Genomic DNA, 26,898 nt, shown 5'->3' with positions numbered 1-26,898 from the left:
TCCTCCTAACTTAACATTTCCTTTTGATGTAACATCGTCTAGGTGTTGTTTTTCATATCTCTAGAGATTTCGCATTCTTATTATACATTGCTGTAAATTTCTGCTTACAAGCGTGATACTGTAGTCTTCAACTTTTTGCTTCTTTATATGGATGCAGTGTTTTTTAGACTTAGAAGTCTTGCAAACCAGCTTTGTTATAAACGACATTCCAACTTTTCTCTATATTTGGTTATTTGCTACATTCTATAAGTATAGGCCAGAATGCTAAGAAATCTAAATAGAAAATATACATCTAAAGCCTATGAAACAAGTTCATAGGATTTAGATTTCTGACATTCAACATTTAGGCTGTGTTGTTCCCCCTTTCTTATATCAAGCCGTTAAAAGTGATGTCTCTTCTACGTGGGTCACGTGGTATCTCTATCACACAAAGGAATAGCCTCAGGGTAGAGCCAAAAAAATTCAATGTGACTAGAGTCATCAAACGTTACCTCTCTTAAAATCCCAAGAAATTTGTATTTTTAGACTGCCCCACTTGGAATTATTAGATTAAAGATAATAACTCAATCAAGAAGTAAGTTAGAAGATATACTCATGTGACCTAGGGTTGCAATCGTAGCCTTAACCTTAGTCAATTAAATTCCCGCTCAGATCCGTAATAAGTTTCACAAGCGATCTCTGATCATAATTTTCCTCAAGTAATTCACACACAAGTTAATAATTCTTTAACATCTAGTTCACTACTAAATTCCATTAATTAATTTCCACACTAACAACTGGTAACTTTAAGCATTCTTCACCATACAAATATTCAGATTCACTTAGTTACTATTCACTCATGACTTCCCATAAAACACAATTTTCTTCAGATAATTCACACACAAGTTAATAATTCTTTAACATCTAAATCTAAAGTGCTACTAAATTCCATTAATTAATTTCCACACTAACAATTGGTAACTTTAAGCATTCTTTAACATACAAATATTCAGATTCACTTAGTTACTATTCACTCATGACTTCCTATAAAACACACGTGCTATAGTCCTGATCTATAATTGTATCTAAATCCTTCACTAACAAAGGACCTATATCATCACACACTCAGATTACATTCATATAAATAACAAACTTTACTTATCCCAACTCGGTGGTATCTCTAATTTTCTGCATCTGTTTCAGTCTATCTTCTGTTTCATTAGGTCAATTCTTTGTTTTCCTCAATCTACCCCGGATTAACTTCTTCATAGTATTTACCAGCCTAGATATCGGACGCATGCTTCTGCTGACTTTTTAACGGCATGGTCTGCCGTTACTTTCCGGGAATCTAGGACAGGGTTACCAGCGGTAACATCGTCCTAGTCTAGAGGTATCGTTCGGCCATCCCCGAACCAGCACCAGGCTAAACCTTTACTACTCGAGGAAATCCGAGAACTCTACACGACGAAAAAAAACCAAGAGCCTGCGTCGGGGGGGTTCCTAACCGTTTTATATGTGCACCCTATAGGAAAAAAAAACTTCGCTGTTCATCCGGCACCTCGATTTCTTGTCATATGACCTCACGGCGTCCGTTCTCTCCTGCTTGTTTACCCCGCGCGCCAAGCACGCGACCTCTTGAGGCAACAGACTGCTCCTCCCACCCCCGAACTTCGAGCTCATTTTTATTTTACAAGTTATTCTTACATTGAATTTAATATCAACACAAAACCATAACTCTCTTAATTTACACTTTATCTCTGGCAACTATGCTTTATACATATTTAAATCCTCCCCCCTTTTTTTTATTTATAAAATCCTCCTTGAGCTGATTAATTATCTCTTTCTTCTTAAATTAATGTATTGAATATTTTATAAATTTCACAACGATACCTACTTAGAAACAAGCATATTTACTTAATTATTTTCCAGGGTTTTTACTTCTTTGCTCGTTATACCATGATAAGTGGAAATTTAACATTCTTAACTTATCAGGGTATAACAGGCTGAATGTCATCTGTTTTGAAAAGTCTTAATTCTTCTTGTAGTGTGCTTTCTTATTATTTGAAAGAATATCCTTATCCTATGAAGAGTTGTAATGAAACCCATGTTTTAGGATGGATGATGAGCTGGCTCCGCATGAAGATGGCGATTCTCGTGAGACTGTATTGTTAAATAATTTGAAGTATTTATTCCGTCATCTTTTTTTTTTTTCTTTGGAATAGTTTCGGAAAGATAGAGACCTGCATCTTCTTAGAAGGATACAGCTTTCGGAAACATAGAGGATTGCATGTGTTCCAGAACTACTGTTCTCGTTATTAAAAAAGAGCCCGTGTAGCTCAGTAGAAGTGGCGTTTGCCCTCTTGGACACTTGACCCGCACGAAGAAAGACCGCATTTTGGATTCAAATCTAGTCGCTGACTAGAGCCTTTTCTCGAGGTTCTCGAGTTAATTGATCTCTGGCACGGGCAAGTGGTTTTTTATCTTCTCAGAAACACTATTTGCAGACATTAAAAATATTGCGTTAGGGACCACGAGTTGGAGGCACTTGCTTGCCGCCTTCACTGCATACCGATTAATAGCCTTTGTGTGATAGTCTTTGTCCAGCTATCTCTGATTGGCTACCAGTGGAGATTGGACTGTCCACTCAGTCACCAAAAGTTAGATAGGGCTAAAACGGTCTTCCTACTCCCTATACGGGAACAAAAAGGCATTAGCTGATATTTTTTCTGGTTATTAAATTTTAAAGTTTTTATTTATTTTTTATAGTAAAGATACTTTATAGTAAATTTTTATAGTAAACTGCCAGTTGCTGCAGGAAAAATCCAAGCTCTTGAAATATTCTAAATGCTAGATTATTAGAACATTTATTTTCATGAAAACTTAAAATGACTAATTTTTTTTTCTGAATAACTCTTGCTGTTGGCATTGTAACTTACATTACTGAATTCTCACTAACTGTAGTGTGAAAAAGCAAAAAGATTTCCACGAGATTACAGATATTCTTTGTACATTATTGATAAAATATTGAAGCTTATTTATTTATTCTTATGGCATAATAACAAAACATACAGTACAATAAGCTGTCATTTTAAAAACATATATAAAAGTAAAAGCTTATATCCATATTGGTCAAATAGTTCAAAGCTCCAGAAGTAGCTCTTGAAAAGTCCGATTTGTCTACTGAATATGGTCTAAGATAACAGTGGGTCACAATATGGACCACAGTTTGTCTTTGAGTTTCATAATCACAATGTGGAGCCGGTCGTTTTCCCCCATTTAAAAAGCATGTCCGCACACACTCAATATGAGCAGTTCGTATTCTATTAAGCTGATTCCAGAATTTTCGTGGAAAGTTTGAGCAAGCATCAAAACTTTCTTTTAATTTGTTTAGAAAAAATTGTGTAATGTCATCTGCCTGCGTATCCCACTGTTCTTGCCACTTTTGCTTCAGGGGAAAGTTAAACTGTAGTAGTTGCTTAGCTAATTGTAGTGGATGTCTTGATCTCAATCGTTGTACACTTAACTCTGGGAGATCTAAGTGTATTGGTAGGACTGTGTTCAGGATTTTCTTATACTCCTGTAAGAGTGTTTTAGTCCTGCACAGACTTGGTAGAACAATGTTGCTAAAAGCCAGTAGCCGGTGTGTGGGCGTTGATTTAATTGTGCTAGAAATCAATCTGATTGTATTAATTAGTTGGTTATCAGCAAGTTTAACATGTGTGCTATTTAGCCACAGGGGTTAACAATATTCGCGGTACAAGGTCATGCCCAAGTACTTTGGAAACTTATTGTGTCATAGTAAGCAACCTTTAAAGCAGACCATTTTGGACCACAGGAGGCAATAAGTCTAACTTTTCCCCTCCTGTGACGGTTTTCCAGTTTTAAGAATAGCGATTATTTTTGACTTCTTAAACTGGCTAGGTAGTCGACCAGTGAGTAATATGTCAGAGAAGAATTCAGAAAGCGATTTTATAATATTTGATTCACTATTAATCAGAAATTCAGGATGGATGCCATCGAAGCCGGGGCCTTTCCTGCTTTGACATCTTTTATGATGACTTTTACATCATCTATAGTGAAGATTAAGGCATATTGTGAGAAAGCAGGAGCATTTATTTTAATGCTCTAAGTTCTTTCTTAAATTCTTAGTATGTTCATGGTCCCTAGGTGCCCTTGACATATTAACGATTTGATTAGCTATTTTCTCAGGAGAGATCTTTATGCTTTTTCTTTTAGGTGGATTAGTTATGGATAATTTTTATAGAAGTTTCCAAGCTTTTCTATTTGATCATTTGAGGTCAAGGTTTTCAACCGTATCAATCCATTTTGTTGTTCGAGATAAGTCCAGGCTATGCATCAATTCATCTGCTATTTCAGGATCTTTACTTTTTCGAAACGTTATAACGATTTTCACTCTCTTCATTCCATCCAGGGACATAATCTCTTCTGTAACCTCTAGGGGTATATTTTTTCGCAGTTGATATGATCGCTCCTACGAATCTATGAAAGACATTATAGGAAATACATCTTATAATGCCTTTATTTTCCAAAGAGAGCAGGTGAAAGTCTGTTTTCTCCTTTTGGTAATCGGTAAGCTGCCAAATTCGATCCCTTAATAGCCACAAATATTTGAGTTAATAGCTACAAATGATTTTGAAGATTTCGGACCTACAGTGCGCCAAACAAGTGCCGTCATACCATGCTGATGAACTGTGACTTGTATATTATTGTCTGAAATGGTGTGAGTTATATAGTCGATTTTTCTGATTACATAGACGTCAAAAGATATCTTGACAGTTATTCATGAATTTTAAATTACCTACGAAACATTTGAAGTTTTTGTGTATCAATTTATGGTGACCAGTAGTGTATTCTAGAGATGTCTTTGGATCATTGTTGTTCAGAGTACATACATCGATATTGGGCAGATTCTGACAGGAATGTTCAATTCTTTGCTGATGATGGGACATAAGGATGTCCCATTAGTAGCATCCTTGGGACACAAGGATGTTACTGATAGTGAGCACTTAAAGAATGGTTTGACATTTTGACAACGACTATCACTTAAGTGTTAATCCATGCAAAGATAGGGAAATCAAGGATGCTACTGATAGCGAGCACTTACAGAATGGTTTGAATAGGCTGGAAATTTTGACAAATGATAATGGCTATCACTTAAGTGTTAATACCTGCAAAGTTATGCACTTTGGTGATGAGATTTCCAGCCGCATATTATACTGGTTAAATTATGATATGAGATATTGATGGGCTAAGAATCTTAGTGTTGGCGAATTGTACCAATGACCTCAGTCTATAATATTACCACAGTTAAAGCCTACAGTGAGATGAACCAATCATCACGGTCAATAAACATTTTAACTTTAGCAAACAACGATAAAACTGACATGGCAAGCTAGACGTCTTGGCTTTCAAATAGAGAATAATTTTTCGGGCTTGTGTAATTTCTCTGATGTTAAGCAGCATATATAAGACCATTACAGGGTTAGATGTTAGTCACTTACTAGAAGTATTTTTTTCTGGTCTGTTTTTATTATCATTTTTTAAACGATAAAGTAGATTTATTGACTATTTTATTTGTTATTTATTTTCCGACCAGTAGCAGAGTTAGTCGAACTTTGATGTATTGATGCAGATAACAGAGGCAGATCAAGCCACTATTAGACTTGACAGCAGCCAGGGACCCGTGCCAGATGTTATTATAAAGAAAAAATTATTGTAATGTTTTGAAATAAAAATATTGCCACATATTATGTTTATTTTTTTTTGTTACACTGAAGCTCTAGTTCTCTTTGTAGGATATACATATAAAAACCCTTTTTAAGAACCCTGGGTCCCTCTAAAAAGCCAGCTTAATCTGCAATTAGATAAGTTTTTAGAGGGTGTTAATATCGCAATTGAGTACAGAGAGACAATAAGATGCACTGCAGTATTTATAAATATTAGATAGAATTAAGAACATTGTTTTATGTTGCACATCATCACAATCAACCTTCGACGATAGTGAGAGGAAAAGATAAGCAGCCTATAGATTTCTAGAAAGTCAAAGGTAGAAAGGTAACATTTAGTCCTGTCGGGAAAGAAAAAGGTATTAAAATATTTAATATTTTTTAAACTTCGGTTATTCTGTAATATTTTTTTTAGTTATTGCAAGCTAGAAAAAACTTTCCCAAATTTTAAATTTCTTATTATCGCATGGTAAAGAAAATGCACTAATGAAGGAAGAAGATAGAACATAGCCGTCATTGAAGGAAATTTTGTAGAGCAATGAAATCATAGTATACTGGATGATTAACAAAACTGATCCATATCCTCATGGATAGGTAGATGGTTGCAGTTAATAACATTTTATTAATAAGTGAAATTCAAATAACACAATATTATAAAAATATTTTATTTGGTTTATCAAAAATAGAGGGAACCACTTCCATAATTAATCATGGTCGGACTTCATAGTTCATAAATATTGAACTTCTCATGATCCCAGGTTTATAGTTAAAATAAAATGTCAAAAAAAGTAAATGGCATAAAATCGATTTCCTAATTAAATAGATCCAAGTATGTGATAAATTATGAATTTTAAAATTTTTAATTATCTGCTATTCATATAATCACGCAAGAAAAAGATTCAAGATAACTAAATTCTATATCATTTTCAACTTGAAAATTAAATAATTTAGATCTGACTGTATAATCACATTGCACTAATCAAGAAAGAAAATTTGTTTGCTTTATTTCGGTAAATCCCAAAAGTTCTCCATAGGTGTCCCTTTCAACTTTGCTATCATACGCTCATAGAGAGCTTCCTTCTGCTGTACAGTAAAGTGAGTCTTCCAGTCATCTACAACTCCTTTCCTGAAGAAATCGACTTTTTTAAACTTTTCTAAGTCAACCTTTCCTTCTGAGATATTCATCAGAGAGGCCATCGTTTCTTCATGGTTGTGAGCATTATGATTTTTGGGTAAATACACCATCACGTTTTCTTTCATGTAACTGAACTCAGTGTGTTTTAAAATTCTCTGAACTATTTCTTCGTTTTTTTCTAACATTTCCTCATACTTCTCGCCAAGGAACCTAGCAATACTGAAGAGTGTTGTTCGAGGATCTTTCTTCATGTCTTCATAAGTAAGAAAAAGTACATTTGGGTCATTTTTGTGAGAATACCATGAAAATGTGTGATCAAAAAAATCACCCCAGTGTACCTCACCTTTAAGGAAAGCTTCGAAAAAATCATCAAATGTGAGATCTTCGGTATCTGGAACCATCTTCATGTGATGGAAATAAGACACGCAGCAGTCCCAAGGATTTCTAATGACAGTGATATACTTGGCCATAGTGCTATAAGGTTGTAAATGAAAAGGAAGATGTGTTTTCATAACTCGAGGTGGTGGACGTTCATTAATAAGACGAAGTCCTGTTACTTCGAGAAAAGGAATGTGTTGGAACATCATTTGATTTCCATCGGGGAGAGGTGCGCCATCATTCATGATCTCCCAGACAAGATACTGTGTCCAGGTTGTTCCACACTTGGGGTATGTTACAATAAAGATATCGCCTTCTTGAGGGACCAGTTTCAGGACTTCTCGAAAATTTTCAACAGAGAAAGGTGGCCCTGGTAAGAGTAATCCTTCAACAGAGACTGCTGGAATTTTTGGTTTCTTAACTTCTGCATCCATTCCTGCAAAGTTGCCTATCGATTACCTAAATAAAAATAAGAATCTCAATTATCACGCAAAATTCTAACACTAAATTCTAAAAAAATGAGATGTAATTTAGGTAGTATTTCGAAGTGTGAAAAAACTTTAAAACACAAGATTTCAAAATCAAAGAAAATATTGCCTCTTGGTGTATTACTGCAATTACAATTCAGCTTTTTTGTTACAGGTCTAGTATTAAAAGTCCAAAGTCCGGAACGACGAATTACTTTATACAGGCAGATTGCATGGAAGCTAGTGTTAATGTATTACATCACTTCAAAGTTTTTTAAGTTTTCACTTAAAAGAATAACCATTTGTTCTTTTGAGAGAGAGAGAGAGAAGAAATGGCCAGGCCTAAGTAAAATCGGTCTGCGTTTTCAATCTCATGACTAAAAATTCAGGTTGACTAGAAAGAAACATTACTCAATTTAATTTATTAGATATAACATCACATTGAATTGACGAACTGGAAAGTAAAAAAAAATAACAATAAAAAAAGAACTATATTATCAAAGGTTCTGAAAGTATTCTACATTTAATACTTTTGTATTATTATTATTTAAAAAAATCAGCTAACGCATTTTTATTCCCGTATAGGGAGTAGGCGAGGTTTTAGCCCTATCTAACTTTTGGAGACTGAGTGGGCAGTTCAATCTTCACTGGTAGCCAATCAGATAGCTGGCTCAAGGCTTTCACTAATTAAGCGGCATGCAGTGAAGAGATGGCTCACAAGTGCCGCCATCTCGTGGTACCTATCCCTAACACCATAGTTTTAATATATGTAAATAGTGTGGATTCTACGGTCGATTTTCTTGGGTTTACGGGACGAAAAACCCGAGTTTCTGGGAGAAAAAACCACTTGTTCACGCCAAAGATCGACGAACTCGGGAACCAGTCGAAAAGTGGCTTAGAAAATGTTCCTTTAGTCGGCGACTAGAATCGAACTCGTGACTATCTTTCAGTACTACTGACCTACACATGCTCATAATATTATTATTATGTGACGCCTGGCGTATAACTCTCATTACATGCGATTTCGTTATTGTGGTACGTAAGCTCTATTGCTGTTTCCTATCCAAGGTGTGGAAGCTTTTGTGCATGCACCTTGTTTCCTATCCCCCGTCCACTGTGCCTCAGTGTCCATTTTGTATCCCTACTGCCTTATTGGTCTATGTAGTATTGTAAAATCTCTCATGATATGTAACTATGTCACTTAAGTTTGCTTTAACATGTTTTTTGTACTTAGAGAAATGTTATTTTATCTGTAATAATCTCATAATTGTAATAATTTAACCATAAGCCTTTTTTAAAATAATGTGGTGCATGACGTCATCATGCAATATACCGCCTCAAAACAGAGATAGCTTCCATTGCTTCTCTACTAGTAGGAATGGTAGGTTCTTGATCAGTCTTCTTCAACCACTTCTTCACCAAGGTGGTTGAAAAGTATTTCTTCTACACTTAGTACCATTGATGTGATAACATCAACATAGTCTTGAAAGGAGGAAGGCTCATCCATCACATACCAGCTATTGGGCTCTGACATACTTTCCTCTTTCCCCTGTAGTTGTTCCTTGTCTTCCGGAAACAGTTGGACATGGTTTCAGGAATAACATGCAACGATGCTTTGGCATCAAGGATTGATGGTCATTTGTTTTGGGTCCATACATTATCATGCATAAACACGGCTTTTTCAACAAGCATTTTTTCTATATTTTCATTTAAATGCATGGATGATGCCCAGATCTAATGGCTGAAGCTCACTTGTACAATTAGGGGGAAAGAACATTAATCTGTTTCTGAGCTGCAGATCTTCAGGGTGAGCAGGAGATGTCTAGCAGTAGTAGTGTTTTGGGGTGATTTGCCGGCATTTTAGCATCCAGAGCATGCATGGTGAATGTGAAGATGCTGCTGGCATCATACTTAGTATACAGATTTTTCATTCTTAAAACACCTTGGCTTTTTAAATTTACCAATTACTAGTGGAGGTAATTTTTCTGATCCATCAGCATTGACCATGAGCAAAACAGTTACCCTCTGCTCGCTGAGTTTGCCACCGTAAAATTCTCTCCTTTAAAACGTTTTACTTGGCAGAATGTTATAAAACAGCCCAGTTTCGTCAACATTGAAAATATTTTTTGGTTCGTAGTTCTGAATAATAGTCTTTAGTTCATGTTTCCAGTTTACACTATTACTTTCTCCACACTTGATTATACACAATATTGTGACAAGTCTTGAAACGCTCAATCCATCCATTTGACGCAGTAAAATCATTAATCCCAAACCTCGCAACAATTCAAGGGCTTTCGCTCGGAGTATAGTACCATCGACTGGAATACCCGACGCTCTCGTAGAAACGAACGACTCCGCCACAAGTTTATCCAATTCATCGTATGTCGATGTCCGGATATATTTTCGTTTTTTTTTGACATAGCGCCAGATTGCTTTGCATCGAGTTCAATGCTTGACCTGTTTTTTTATTATTGTGTTCAAAGTGGACACGGAGAGTCCAAGATCTTTTGCTAATTGCGCACATGTTCCGGAATCCCAATATACACACCCAGAATTGCCATCTTTTCTTCTACCGAAATACATTTCTGTCTTTTTTCTCCATGTTACTAACATGAATCATCTACCACACGCTAAATTACATAGCAAAAATTCTGCAATATACCACGTGCTTCTGAATTGTGACTACGAACACCAACACTGCAAGCTAGTGAAAGCGATATTTCACGAACTGTGCTTTATTCACTGATCTAATATTCACGAGTAACAACTATTACTTGGTAGAAGTGTGAATGTGATTTTACAATTTGTGTATGATCCTTGTTCACGATTTCAATACAGCACTGTGAATGTGAAATCACATCACAACACGTTATGGGTACCACGAGCTACTGACAGTTTAAAATTACTGATCTGAAAAGTTCACAGTATCAATTCGTACTGGGATTGAAAAATCATGGTATCGCTCATCACTGCATCATTGTTGCAAGCATGTAAGTCACCGTGATGGCGGAAACGAAACTACAGCCGAAAGCAATGCAATCTGGGAACAGAAATGATGACTTACCAGCAGCAATTCATCTTTTTGCCTTTTTTGAAAATGTTTTTTACATTTCCTGCTATTTACACTTTTTTCCATCAGTCTGCTGGAAAGCGTAAAAAACGGGTTTTACTGTATATATACATATATATATATATATATGTAGAAAGTTTTTTACCTTGGGTACATATATTATGTTAAAGATACCAAACAATTTTATAAGCTAGGTTTTAATCCTTTTTCCCAAGTAAGCAAACAGACAAGTAAGTCAAGTTTGCAGCTGCACATAGTGCAACACTAGGCAACTTGTAAAGGTGAAGTAAGCTCTGATCACTTTCCTTAGAATTTTCTCCTAATGCAAAGCACACTTACTTGCGGAAATGTATGATGCTATGTATTAAGGAAATGGTCACTACCCATACCGGTTTCGACCTTTATCGAGGCTCGTCAGTGGAAGCCAGACCTAAAAAATGCCAAGGGTAAAAAGTAATACAGAGCTTAAAAATATTTTACCTAAACAAGTTGCTATAAGGTGCTTTGACCTCATTAAATAAAAATCTCAGGATGAGAGTACAACGAGTTGCCTAATGTTGCACTACGTGCAGCCGCAAACTTGACTTACTTGGGAAAAAGGATTAAAAACATAGCTTATAAAATTGCTTGATATCTTTAACATAATATATATATATATGTATGTAGAAAGTATTTTTACCTTGGGTATAATTATGTTAAAGATACCAAGCAATTTTAAACCTGGTTTTACTCCATTTTTTCCAAGTAAGCAAACAGACAAAAATGTCAAGTTTGTACCTGAAAGTGATACAAGACTAGCTGATCCTACAGGTAGTGCAAGACCAAGGCAACTCGTGGTAGAAGTGGAACAAGCTCCGATCACTAATCTTAATATTTACCCTTAATGCCAAAACACATTTCCAAGAAGGGGATGTATGATGTTTTGTATTAAACGCAAGTGGCCACTACCCAGACCGGTTTCGACCTTTTTTGAGGTCTCATCAGTGGGAGCTAGGCTAGAAATACCAAGAATACAAGCTCTGTATTACTAAATCTTGATATTTCTAGCCTAGCTCCCACTGATGAGACCTCAAAAAAGGTCGAAACCGGTCTGGGTAGTGGCCCCCTTGCGTTTAATACAAAACATCATACATCCCCTTCTTGGAAATGTGTTTTGGCATTAAGGGTAAATATTAAGATTAGTGATCGGAGCTTGTTCCACTTCTACCACGAGTTGCCTTGGTCTTGCACTACCTGTAGGATCAGCTAGTCTTGCATCACTTGCAGGCGCAAACTTGACATTTTTGTCTGTTTGCTTACTTGGGAAAAATGGAGTAAAACCAGGTTTAAAATTGCTTGGTATCTTTAACACACACACACACACACACACACACACACACACACACACACACACACACACACACACACACACACTAGGATAACCAAGTTATTTTATAAACTTGGTTATCCTAATATTTATTTTATAAACATCCCCAAGTTAAAAATTTTATTACATCTATATCTCCTCCAGAGATTTTTATTAAAAACAAAAACACCTTGTTGCAACTTCTATAGGTAAAGTTGATAAGGCTCCGTATTATTAAAACCTTGGTATTTAGGGTCTAGCTACTCACTGAGGAGACCTCAAAAAAGGTTGAAACCGGTCTGGGTCGTGACCCCACCCATAATGCATTGCAGTACACATCTAGTGAGATGTGCTTTACATTATGGGAAAATACTAAGAATAGTGATCAGAGCTTTACCCACCTTTACAATGAGTTGCCCTGGTGTTGTACCATCTTTAGACTTGAACTTTGTTTCAGGCGTAAACTTAATTGTTTGCATACTTGGGATTAGGAATTAAAATAACCAAGTTTATAAAATAACTTGGTTATCCTAATATACAATATCCCCAAGTTAAAAATTTTATTACACACACACACAGTATATATTAAATCAGAATTTGAGAGCTAGTACTTGTTCAGAAAATGCCGATATATATATATATATAAGGGTTACCAAGTAATTTTATAAGCTTGGTTATTTAGCTCCTAATCCCAAGTAAGCAAACAATTAAGTTTGCGCCTGAAACATAGTTCAAGTCTAAAGATGGTACAACACCAGGGCAACTCATTGTAAAGTTGGGTAAAGCTCTGATCACTATTCTTAGTATTTTCCCATAATGTAAAGCACATCTCACTAAAAGATGTATACTGCAATACATTATGGGTGGGGTCACTACCCAGACCAGTTTCAACCTTTTTTGAGGTCTCCTCAGTGAGTAGCTAGACCCTAAATACCAAGGTTTTAGTAATACAGAGCCTTATCAACTTTCCCTATACAAGTTGCTGCAAGGTGTTTTTATTTTTATTTTTAATTAATTACATATATACATATATATATTAAAGATACCAAGCAATTTTATAAACTAGGTATGAATCCTTTATTTCCCAAGTAAGCAAACAGACGAGTCAGTCAAGTTTGCGCCTGCACGTAGTACAAGTCTGAGGCAACTCTTGGTAAAGGTGGAGTTAGCTCCGATCACTTTCCTTAGTATTTTCCCCTAATGCAAAGCACATCCCCTTGCGGATATGTATGGTGCTATGCATTAAAGGAAATGGTCAATAAAGGTTGAAACCGATCTACCCAGACCGGTTTCAACCTTTACTGAGGTCTCGTCAGTGGGAGCCAGACCTAAAAATACCAGGTTGAAGTAATGATCTTATAAATTTTACCTAAACAAGTTGCCACAAGGACCTAATTACTTCAACCTTGGTATTTTTAGGTCTGGCTGACGAGATGACTCTAATGTCCGTTTATCAGTAAAAAAGGAAAAAAAAAACATGCTGCACATATCAGAATTTGAGAGCTAGTATATGTTCAGAAAATGCCGATATTTGTCAAGTGCTTGTTCAAGGCTTGCACTGTATAGCTTGAGGAAGGATACTTTGAACTATCACATTAACGACAAATTCAGATGCAACACTAAATGATCCAGTTTCTCACAAACATCGGTTACATTTCTTACACTTCTTTCACCTCTCTATAACTGTATTAATTATTGTTATTCTTCTTTTTACTTGCTACATAATGGACAAACTATTTGGGATTTACTGTCTGGCTCAGCTAATTTCCTTTCATAAGCTGATTTTACCTTCTTGACCAGGTTACCATTCTTGTTTGTACTTCGTAACTGCTTATGAGCTTGATTATCACATTACTTTTAATTAATCCCACCTCCCTGCATTCTTATGCCAGTCATCCTGCTATGCCTTCTGAAACAGTTTTCTTCAAATATCCCATGACCACGTCCTTGCCAGCCTAGTTGGCTGAGAAGTTATCGCATCCATTCTCCAGCCAAAAGGCTGTTGGTTCGAATCCTGCTCTGGGCACGGATGTTTGTGATGTCCTTCATTCCTTCGTACACATTCATACATACAATATATGCCCTCACCCAAAATAGACTAGGTCACTATGGGAAACGTAGATCTAACCCTTCCTCCACTGGGGAAGGGAAGGCTTTCCTCAACAACGAGTAAAATCAGAGGCAACTTATTATTATTATTATTATTACTTGACATCTCCAGGAAATCCAAAGGCTCATCGAGGGAGGGCATCAACTCTACAACTATCTCCACCACCCGCAATCCATCAACTACAATGACCCACAACTACACCAATGCCATCTACCGTCCACTAGCATTTTCGCAATCAAAAACATCCAAGCCCACGGCGACTCAAACTGACAGCCATTTGGCTGGAGAACAGCTACGCTAACTACTCGGTCAACCAGGCCTGCTTATACATACTAATGTACTTTCTTTGACATTTCTTCTTGTCATGGCACTGCCACAAGCTGAATGTTTTTATTCATCAAAATTCATTGAATTGCAGCAAATGCATGGTAGGGATTTTTTTTTTTTTAAAGCAAAAATATTGCTTATTTCTTTCTCGCTTGTGAGGTATGTTGCTTAAAGATGATTCTCCTATGTGAAGTAAAATATGATGTATATTATTGTTATTAATACGTAACATCTCCAACAAGTATAAGGAGTCATCACAGGAAAGTACTCCACCCCACACAACCCTTGCTGTCTATGCTACTTAATACTTCTCCATCCTTAATACTTCTTAATACTTAATACTTCTCCATCAGTACCCTTGACCATTTTGTTTAATTTGAGTCTCGGGTCTGGGTTAGTCCCGAGGGGGTGGAAAGAGGGGAAAATAGTTCCACTGCATAAAGGTGGTTCCAAGACTGCTGTTGTAAATTACCGACCGATTAGCATATCAGGAATCATTGTCAAGGTCTTAGAGAAAATAGTCAAGAGGAAAATACAAGATTGGATAGAAGAAAATGGGATACTGTATCGGGGACAGCATGGTTTTGTGAAGGATAGGTCATGCCTCAGTAACTTGCTCACGTATTATAACACAGTGACGGCTGAACTGGATAAGGGTAATGGGTTTACGGTGATTCTACTGGACCTTGCCAAGGCCTTTGACAGGATTCCACATGGAATTCTAATCAGTAAATTGCAGCATATGGGAATGGACATAGGGTTGGTGAGATGGATAGGAGGGTGGTTGATGGAGAGATATCAGAGAGTGGTTTACTCGGGAGTAGAGTCCACAAGACGGCCTGTGACTAGTGGTGTGCCACAAGGATCTGTTCTTGGACCACTGCTGTTTAATTTGTTCATAAATGATATAGGAAATGGTCTGAGAGGAACAGTTCATTTGTTTGCGGATGATGTGAAGTTGGGTAGGGCAATAGTGAATGCAGATGACGTCAAAATTTTGCAGGATGATTTGGATAGATTGGAGGTCTGGGCTAAGGAGAATGGATGTCAGTTTAATGTGGCAAGATGTAAGGTTATGCATTTTGGGGTGAAAAGATTGGCGGCAGTTTACTGCATTGGTGGAACCCTGCTCCAGGAAATTGATGAGGCACGAGATTTAGGAGTGTTGGTAGATAAGGAATTGAAATTTAGGGGACACATTGCAAAAGTGACCAAAACAGCTCATCAAATTACTTGGTTGCTGAAGAATACGTTGACAAGCAGAGACAAGCAGGTTATTGTTCCTCTCTATCGAGCCTTGATAAGACCCCATCTAGACTACTGTGCTCAGATTTGGTCACCTAGGTTTCTTCTTGATGGGGAGGAGGTGGAGAGGATCCAGAGGCGAGTGACCAAGATGATAGCAGGTCTGTGGAATGAACCGTATGAGAACAGGTTGAGGATTTGTGGGTTGCAAAAATTGGTTGATAGGCGGAGGGGAGATATGATTGAGACATTCAAATTACTGAAGGGTTTCTATAAAATTAATTCAGAAGATATTTTTGAGAACAGGGCTGGTTGTGGGAGGACTAGGGGACATCCATGGAAACTGGGCAAAAGTGTGGTTAGTAAAGGTGTTAGAGCTGGGTTCTTTACTTTTAGAGTAGTGAATGAGTGGAATGCACTCCCTGAGTCTGTGGTGGATGCTGTGACAGTGAATGAGTTTAAGGCGAGGTATGATAGATACTGTATGAATGTCAAATAGTTGTGATGAATATGATTTGGGGCCTCCCTCGATGAGTCTAATGACTCCCTGGAGTTGCCCGTAATAATAGTAATAATAATCCAGCCCCCCCACACACACACACATAAAACTATGCTACTATCTACGAGGGTGTCCTGAAAAGTTGTGATAATTACCATAAAGGAATTCAGGTGTTAGACATGTTTTCTTATATATCCTAAAAGAAAAAGAACAAATTATTACAATTTGATGAAACATGGGGATTAAAGGGTTTTAAGATATGTTCTTTCAAGTGGTTATACCAGCTTTAATATAATTTTTGGTCAATTGTTTATCAGAACACAAACACAAAACAATGCTACCATCTATGAGGATGTGCTACAAAGTTGTGATAATTACCATAAAGTAATTTTCATCCCCTTCCTCTCTGTCGTATCCATCTATCTATGTACATATATGGCCATCATACATGTATGATATATGATTTTAAAATGTGTTCATTTGTATCCCAGTTACATATAATATAACAAAAACATTCGATTGTGATTGAATAATTTTCTTATCGACTTACATGTAAAACATGAGAATTCTTCCTCTTATGCCTTCTCCCATCTATTTGGGGTCAGCTTCTTGCATGATGTGACTTATTGCAAAGCCTGACGTTAGGGAGGGAGATAATTTTGTGGGTAGAAGTGTGTTCACGAGGTCGGTTTATCTGTTCTGAGGGTAAACCTGAAATAGACATAAATAAATGAAAACCGCCAGGCAGCGTCGGTGAATAAGCTACTCTAAACTTGTGCTCCCCATTTTATCGTTATTGTGAGTGTTTTTCATCGAAATTAATCATTAAACAGAAACCTTAACAGCGGGTACTGAGGAGCAGAATACTTCTGCACAACCTGTAAGTACTTATAGTGCATTAAATCAGCTATTTAATGCACTCTTTCCAATTCTAAATCAGCCACATGTAAGCGCTTACTATGCCTACCGTACGCAGCAAAGATAAAAAAAAAATCAGCTAACGCTTTTTTTTTCCAGTACATAGGGAGTGAGTAGGCGAGGCCGTTTTAGCCCTATCTAACTTTTAGAGACTGAGTGGGCAGTTCAATCTCCACTGGCACCCAATCAGGGATAGCTGGCCTCAGCTATCACTAATTAAGCGGCATGCAGTGAAGAGAGACAACTCAACAAGTGCCGTCATCTCGTGGTCCCTAACCTTAACACTCGTATTTAATGTTTGAAATAACGTGGGTTCTACGGTTGATTTTCTTGAGTTTACGGGAAGAAAAACCCACTTGCCCTTGCCAGAGATCGACTAACTTGGGAACAGGTAGATAAAAGGCTTAGAAAAATTTATTCTAGTCGCCGACTAGATTCGAAACAAAGAAGTCTTCCTTCGTGAGATCAAGCGCTGTGGTGTGCAAACACCACATCCACTGAACTACAGAGGCTCTTCGCAGCAAAGATGGCAAACGAGCACCCTGTGTCTTGCCAGCACAGGGTCGTTGATCGCCGATACATGTCGTACATACCGCAACTGCAAAACTGGTGTCAGAGATAGAAAAATGGGTATATTCTGTGAGTTCTGTTGCCACTGGCTGCATGTTTCCTGCACCAAAGAAGACAAATCTGTGCAAAAGCTATTTATCAAACTTAACCAATCGTTCTTTTGTTCGCTGTGCCTCCCTTTAGTAAAACAACTTCTGAACATAGGTAAACGTGTCGAAAACCTCGAACAGCACATCAATGCTTTGAACGAAACTTTTACCTTCAAAATACATGCAGTGTAAGCTAAGCTCGAACAAATTGATGACCAGTGCAATGCAAACTCACCTTTGCCCGTGAATGAACTCCGCGATCTAATCTCATCAACAGTAAACGGCTTGATGGAGGCCAAAAACAAAAAATTCAACGTCGTTATTGTGAACTTTCCGACAGAAAATCATTAAAAAAAGAAATCCACAAACTAGCTGAAGAATGCAACATGATTCTAAGAATATCATCAGGTGCCATCGTTTTGGATCTATAAATAAAAGAAAGAACGGAATTAACTTTCCACGCCTAGTAAAAGTGACTTGTGACATGCCAAGCACATCAAAAACAAGTTCAGAGACACTTGTCCCCAATCGTGCATACGTGCTTGACCAGATTTATCATTTACCAGCTTCGAAGACAACTCGAAGAAAATCGTCAAAATGGTGACAACAGTTGGATCATCAACTACAGCGTGGTTAAATTGGTGCATAAACCAAGTGATGCTACTAGCAGCCACAATAGAGACCAGGCACTGCATAGGAAATGTGCAAGACCCTTGTCGTGAAACATATGACTCACAAAACCCTACATATCCACTTCACATCGGTGGCCTAAACTCCAACCTTAATAGTGTCCACTACCATCTTCAGTCTACCAAACCCCACCTACTCTTTCTGGCAGAAACTCAAATCTTACCTCCCCCCAGCATTATTTATCTCAACCATCCAAACTACTCACTCTTTAACAACTTTTGTCCCAAGGGTGGTGTTTGCACATACATCCACTCTGACATACCTTGCTAGAGAGCACCCAACTTTGATCTTCTTTGGTTGAAAATCCTTCAACACTCAGTCAAATTCATTTGCTGTCTCTGTCGTTCCCCAATGCAAACAACCACTCTGAACTCTTTAATTTCCTTTCCTTAAAAATTGACTTTCTCCAACCACTCTCAATTCCGATCTCCAAGCCATCCTACAATGAGGTTTGGATAACCTCATCAATTTCAATGCTAATAAAACCCAGTACTGTCCTATTTCCCATAAAAAAAAAAAAAATAATAATAATAAAAAATATTTACCAGTATCCTTTTTGATGATACCCAAATTTCCAGACAGTTTGAGATCTCTCCTCTTGGAATTACTCTCACATCAAACCTCACCTGGGATAAACACATTACAACCATTGCATCTTCAGCTTCAAAAAAACTAGGATTTCTCTTTCAGTCAAGACGTTACTTCACCCCTGAACAGCTGTTAACATTAAACAAATCACATATCTGCCAGCTATTGAATACTGCTCCTACATATGGAGTGGGGCCCCTAAAACCTCTCTCAAAATGCTTGACTCAATACAGAGGACAGCAATTAGACTTATTAATGATCCATCTCTTACCAACTCTCTCCCCTCCCCACTTTCACACAGAAGTATGGTTTCTTCAGTATGTATAACCTACAAATATTTCCATGGGAAATGCTCATCTGAAATAACATCAATAATTCCTCCACTCAGTACTAAGCTCTTTGGAACACATGTAGCTGCTGCTCAACATACCTTCACAGTACACCTAGAAACAAACAGAACAAGTTTCTTTTCCTCCTCCATCATCCCTGCAACTGCTGCACTATGGAACAGTCTTCCCCCTGCTGTGTTTCCCAAGAAATACAATTTACAGTCATTTAAATCAAATATAAACAAGTTCTTCCTTTCCCAACCCACTATACACAGTACTAATGTACTATAGGTTGATAACCAGCCTCTTGTGTATTGGCACAACATTAAAAAAAAAAGTCTCAATGTCCAGTTCCCCATTCTGATATTTGCCTACATCACTCTACTTGATATTGCCTGCCATTCAAGATTAGCCTTGTATTTAGTGCTGTATACCATAGCTACTCACTTTTCCCTGATTGTTATTGCCAGAATATAACATTTTGTATTTACTGCTTAGAAAGATCTCACCAGTTTTGTGTTTTTTGTTTCAATTATCCCTATTATGTCGATCTGGTACTTATCAATTCCCTCAGCTAGCTCCATTTCTTTGCCATTCAGGCTTCTTATGTTGATAGTACCAATCTTGAACTCTGGTGATATTGAGTTACGGGGTGTGTTTTAAGATTTGTTCCAGTAGCTGACTTTTCACTGTTCGCCCTGGTTCCCTGGTGAAAACAAAGGGGAGGGGGACCTTGTTTAACCAGGCAACGTCCCAGCCAGCATGAAATTCTGTCATGTTGTACCATCATTTTATATCGTAATTTAAGCCAATAAGAATACAATTTGGTCAGCTAAATCCCAAATTGCCAGCCCATCCTCATTCATTCCATTAGGTCAGAAGCCCTAGTGGGTTCTCCACATTCCTTCAAAGGCTGTGTGGAGGTCTCCTCTCAGTTATACAGCTTTGACTCTTAAGCATCCCTCTCTCATGTGTTTAAGGTAATAATTGTAGTGATGATTTTAGTGCAAATAAAAAGAAATTACATATTCTGTACCTCTTCTTATGTTTTATGTATATATACAAACAGTATTCTTTGTGTGTGTGTGTGTGTGTGCGTGCGCACACACACGCACTGTGCTAGAGTAGTCCAAGGCATATGTGATAAGTGTTTTGTTTTTAGGTGGTCAGATATTCATTTCAAGGTAGACATAGATCATTTAGTCTTCTGTAAGACTGTCTTGCAGAAAACTGCAATATTCCATTTGTCTTCTTTAAGATGATCTGTCTTACAAAAAACAAAGGATAAAGGGAAGTTTTAAGTAATTTCTAAACGTGATGCTGCAGTGAACATTCCAGGGTGATTGTTAAAATGAGAATGATGAAAGGTTTAGAGGTAATAGATATACATTTGAAAACTATTACTTCTACAAGTACTTTTTATTATTATTATTATTATTTGTCACCTCCAGGGTGTCCAAAGACTCACCGAGGGAGGGCATCTACTCTACAGCTCTGCTTCCACCACTCTCACAATCCACCAACTGACCGCAACTACACAAACGTCATCTACCGCTGGCCGCCACCACCACCACTAGTATTTCCACAGACAATCACAAACATCCATGCCCATGGCGGGATTCGAACCCGCAGCCTCTTGACTGGAGAGTGGACACGCTATAATCTTGTTTTCACTCCTACTCCATCCAAGTCCAAGCAAACTAAAGACTGCATGTGAAATATCTTCATGACTAGCTATATGTATATAGAGGCAGTTGACTTCACATACTAAGGCAACTAGATAAAAAGTCAACTGCCTTTATATACACATTGCCTAGCCGACATTACATGCAAACTTTTCTTTGCCTATGCTTGGACAAAGTAAGGATAAAAACAATATTTAGTTTCCTATCAGGTATAATAAACTTTAATAATTATTAGTTATTTTATATTTGTAAATAGGCTACACCTTTCCAGATGTGCAATATATGTATAAAACATTTTTTTGAAATCTGCATTAGAAAACACTTTAAAATAATGTGTCATATAATTAAAGAAAAAAAAAAATTCCTCCTCAACCACCTTGAGGAATCCCAATTTAGATTACATTCAGTACAGTGATTTTCATGGTCAACTTGAAGCTGCTGCCAAATTTTGAAGCTCCTACCTTTATTTTTGATGATCTATAGCTGCCACAGATGCTCTTGTATTATAAACAAGCTAAAAGCTATTTGAAGATCAAGTACACATTCATCTCTACATTGCATTTAAAAAACTGTTAGCGGCATACTCTTTATTAGCAAGTGCCATTAATAGATATAGTCATCAGTGGCTATATAATATATGTATATTATATATTACCTATTGCAGATTACATCTGATCCATACAACTGGAAAGAAATGCTTAGAAAGATAAGATGATATAATTTATGACGATGCCATCCAAAAAAGGTTATAAGCCTACAGTACATTACTGGCATTACTAGATCGGCCATGGAGTAGTACATTAGTACCATGGGTGGTTAAGGATATTTGTTTTATTAATTTTTATAATTTTTTATTTTTATTTTTAAATTCATTTTTTACCTGGTCAGGACACTTTGCTGTAAAGACCAAACAGGGGACATTTTTAAGCCATTTCAGGCCTCCAACAAGCAGGGTGATGACAAACATCCATGTCCATGGCTAGATTCGAACCTACAGCCTGTTGTTTGGAGAGTGGATATGCTAACTACATGGCCAACATGTAATGAAGATATTAAAGATACATCATCTTTTATAACCAGCTAAACTGAAACTTGAAGTTTCAAATTTTACTACAGAGTTAATGAGAATATAACCTTCGGCATAAGGGATGCCTAGCTTGAACTACTCAAGACACCTTTTATTAATGAATTTGAAACTTTTTAAGTTTAAATTTAGATATGAAATACATATTATTTCATTAATATGTAATATTAATACATATTAATATTATTTCATATTATTAATAATAATAATAATAATAATAATAATAATAATATGTTACATATTATTTCCAATTTATGTTTATATTTTTTAATTTTTTCTATTACTGGTTCTTGGTTTAATTCTTTCATAATTTCTTCGTTTCTTTTGTGATCAAATAGGGTATACGTTGCAGTTTTTCTCATAAACTTCATTTATGAAGTTTATGAGAAAAACTGCAAAGTATACCCACAAACTTCATTTCTGCTATTGTTAATCTTTGTTTGTCTTTTTGTTTTATTGTCCAGATTTCGCTTCCATACATTAAGACTGGTAGGGCTAATGTATTGTATACTTTTAGTCTGGTTTGTTTTTGAACTAGGTTTGGTTTAAATATAGAGTTAATTACACCTGTTATTTTTAAATATTTTGCGATTTTTACGTTTATATCTTTTTCATTTTCATATGTGATCGTACATCCTAGGTAATTAAATGAATTTACTGTTCTAAGATCTTGTTATCTATTACTATTTTAGTTCTTGCTGGATCTTGTCCTTTAAAGGCCATAGTTTTTGATTTTTCTGTTGATATTATCATACCATAATCTTTGTTTATCTTCAGAATTTGTAATTATTATTTGGTCGTCAGCAAAGAGGAGAGTGCCTAAGTTTACTGTAGAAGAAAGTTTAATTCCTTGATGTAAATTTTTATTCCATTTTATTATTATTTCATTTAAGTAGATATTAAAAAAAGTTGCTGAGAGGGGACATCCCTGTCGGACCCCTTGGTTTATCTCTCTTGCATATGATAGCTCATGATTTAATCTTATTTGTATTTGATTATTTTCATATATACTTGTGATAGCTTTTAGGATATTATTTGGTATTTGTCTTTCTTTTAATATGTTAAATAATATGTTTCTTTTAACTTTGTTAAATGCTTTTTCAAAGTCAATAAATGCAATATGTGTTTCTAAATTGTCTTCTCTTCTTTTCTCTATTATTAATTTTAGGCAAAAGGTCGGGTCTATACATGATCGTCCTTTTCTAAATCCAGTCTGTACTTCTAAAATAAAGTTTTCGGAATATTTCATTAGTTTGCTATTTAAGATTCTGCCATATATTTTGTAACAGGAATTTAGTATACTTGCAGTCTACATAAAAGGCTGCAAACCTTTTGTGTAGACTGCAAACCCAAATTTTGATGAGAGGAATGCACCTAGCACACTATATATATATATATATATATATATATATATATACACATACACCCCTAACCACAGTTGATTTTTTTTTTAATGTGAACCCCACCCACGAAAGACTATTGTTGTTGTTATTATTTAGAATTATGCCCAAACAACTAACACCAAGACACCAGTGTATTATGTCTGTTAACTACGTATGTTCTGCTGAATGGTTTGCTGTTTTGTAGGATGAGACACCTGAATTTCAGAGAAATAAATCCTCCACATCCATATGAGACCTCTTACTGATCTTTAGCTGAAAAGCCCTTATAAAGATTCTTCGAACGCAGGCTATTCTGTCTAAAGTGTATCATCGACACCCAACAAGCTACACAAATGTATGCAAACCTATAGCAGATTGATATGTGTAGTTAATAGTTAAGAGAGAATACATGTGAAAGTTAGATAAATCCGGAAACTTTGTTCTAGAAACGAAACATAAAAGTCGTTTAAATATTCCAACATGCAGGACAATAATCTCACACATGGATGAAACTGATCTATTACCTAAAGACATTCACAAATATTCATGCTCAAGATGGGATCCAAACCCATAGCTCGTTCGTTGGAGAGCGAGTAATTTATCAACTCACGCCCAACAAAGATGGCAATAGGGTTCACAAAACATGTTATAAGAAGAGACAAATAAAACTTAAAAAGTTTTCGAGTTATTAATATGGAAAAAGTTTTTTAAGTTTTGAAACTTAAAACTCTTTTTTGTGTTTTCAATTCATATATGTAATGTGCAGAATAAAACGGCCTTTTCCCTGTTTAAATGAAGGCACCAACAGTTTTTTTGAAAACCACTGGTTTAATTGGCTATAAAATGGTGTATATATAAAGCAAAATCCCAAGCCTAGCAATACAAGTAAACTTGAGATTAGTACTTATTTATTTATACTTTATAAGTGCTCATCGAAATTTTAAAAGGCACTCACCTTAAGATGCGAGAAGGATGGAATATTCACTTAAAATATCCGTTGCTAAATTATACACATGCTTTCCTTTCTCTGTTCTGCGCCAACTACATGTGAAAGCAGATATTGCACAATTCTGTCAATTATTTCAGACATCAGATAAATAGTGGCCTTGGATTGTTATCGCCCCAACTATATCTGAAAGTAGATGTTGCACTGGCAATTATTTCCAACATCAGATAAATAGTTGCGTTGGGTTGTTATCTGTACATTAAGTTTCAATTTAAGTGAGGTCAGTACTCTGATGCTCACGGTATCGATATTGACAAAATCAGAAACATCCATTACTAAAGGGTGTCCCAAAATTCACGCAATAAGTAATTTTGATAGAAAACACAGGTTTTTACTTAAAAATTGCAATTTCTTATTGATTCATTAAGTATACAGTGTAGGGTTATGCATGGAATAGCGTATCGGGTAAATGGCCTCCACGGCTTTGCTGGCGCATACGCACACTTTTGTCGAAATTTTCCATGACCGTTTTGCATAAATGTGGCTAAATTTCGTTGATACAGCGCTCAATTTCCTCCTTCAAGGCGTGGGTGGTCGTGGGCTTGCTGGCATAAACCTTAGACTTCAAAAAACCCCAAAGAAAAAAGTCCAACGGCGTTAAGTCACATGATCTGGGCGGTCAATTCTGATCACCAAAACGGGAAATTACACGACCAGGAAATGACTCATGCAGTAATTGAATTGTTTCTCGGGCTGTATGGCATGTGGCACCGTCTTGTTGAAACCATATGTCGTCCACATCCATATCTTGCAATTTAGGCACAAAAAACTGGATTATCATGTCGCGATAGCGAGCACCATTAACTCTTATTGTCTTACCAGCCGCATTTTCGAAGAAGAATGGACCGATGATGCCGCCAGCCCAAAATCCGCACCAAACAGTGACACGTTGTGGATGCATTTGTTTCGCAACAATCACTCGTGGATTTTCTGAACCCCAAATGCGACAATTTTGTCGATAAACGAAGCCATCAAAATGAAAATGAGCCTCATCGCTGAAAATGATTTTGTTCGAAAAATAAGCATCCACTTGTTATTGTTCCATAATCCATTCAACAAACTCTCTTCGCTGTGTGTGGTCAGTAGGCTTCAGTTCTTGAGTCAATTGAACTTTGTAAGCATAAAGATGCAAATCTTTCGTGAGAATACGCTACAGAGAGCTTCTCGAAATGCCAAATTCAAGACCACGGTGCCGAAGTGATGTTCCTGGACTCTCAGCAACACTCTCACGAACTGCTTCGATGTTTTCTGTTGAACGACTTGTTGAAGGACAGCTAGAATGTATAAGATCACTAATTGATCCAGTTTCCTTGAATTTTTTAATTAATATTTTCACAGTTGATGAAGTTAAATCACTATTTGTACGAAAATTGCGAACCGTAGCTGCCAAACCTTGATTATTTTTAAAATATTGCTCAACAATGAAAATGCGTTGTTCTTTCGTGTAGCGCTCCATTTTTAAAAACCCTGAACTGTTAGCTGTCACGCTGTCTTTTTTTTTTTTTTTCCTCGTTGGCAACACTTTACCGCACAAATGGCGCGCTAAATTTAAATCTTGCGTGAATTTTGGGACACCTTGTACAAATAAAATAAAAGGCACTGATTTTCTTTTCTTTATTAATCTGTGCCTAATATGAAACAATTGAAAGTAGATATCCCAAAACTTTTACAGTTTTCCAATGCCAGATAAACAAGTGCCTTCAGTTGTATTAATTGGATGTTCATTCTGTCTTCGTTAGGTATATATGCTATCCTAGGGATATTTATGAAATATCTAATAAAATCCTGTTCTTCTACAGAATTGTTGGTTAAATACAGGTACATAATGATAAGATAAGATAAGAAGCTACTTCCAATGGGAGTGAAAAAAAGTACCGTATTTTTCCGATCATAAGAGGCACAGCACCTTTTTTTAAGTAGAGAAATCGACTTAGAATTGAAGTGCGTCTTATGGTCCGAAGGTAGGTGATACCTGGTAAGTCTTGGATCCCCACGTTTTCGATGCGAGCCAAACATGTGTCTCGCTGAGTATGTGGGATGGAAATCCCCGATTTACATACGGAAACTTTATCGGAGTCAATAGTAGCTAGGGACGAACGTAAGCGGTTTTGAACGGTTCATTTGGATTATTTTTTTTAATTCGTTGAATTTTTTATTGTCACAAAACTATAAACATGAGTGAAAAACAAAAACGACTTTAGCAATAATGTGAGTTATAAATTGATTGTGATAAATTATGCAAAACAACATGGAAA

General features: G+C 36.5%; 1 protein-coding gene across 1 annotated transcript; it reads right to left on the bottom strand.

Moving 5' to 3' along the window:
* Positions 1-6,370: 6,370 nt before the first annotated feature.
* LOC150095368 (sulfotransferase 1C2-like) lies at positions 6,371-25,024 on the bottom strand. Its single transcript, XM_090410167.1, has 2 exons — positions 24,593-25,024; positions 6,371-7,698 (listed from the first exon to the last, which is right to left on the bottom strand). The coding sequence occupies exon 2, from the start codon at positions 7,671-7,673 to the stop codon at positions 6,729-6,731; it is 945 nt and encodes a 314-aa protein (XP_090266293.1). The 5' UTR covers positions 7,674-7,698; positions 24,593-25,024; the 3' UTR covers positions 6,371-6,728.
* Between the last annotated feature and the right edge of the window lie 1,874 nt (positions 25,025-26,898).

This window comes from Typopeltis vanoorti, chromosome 20 (genome assembly GCF_054136105.1).
Source record: "Typopeltis vanoorti isolate ZY-2024b chromosome 20, IOZ_Tvanoo_1.0, whole genome shotgun sequence".
NCBI lineage: Eukaryota > Metazoa > Arthropoda > Arachnida > Uropygi > Thelyphonidae > Typopeltis > Typopeltis vanoorti.
The sequence above is the reverse complement of the archived record's forward strand: the minus strand, read 5'-3'. Positions and strand labels throughout refer to the sequence as shown.

What these genes read in the sequence shown, in the direction of transcription:
- LOC150095368 (XM_090410167.1), bottom strand. Translation starts at nt 7,673, where the DNA reads ATGGATGCAGAAGTTAAGAAACCAAAAATTCCAGCAGTCTCTGTTGAA.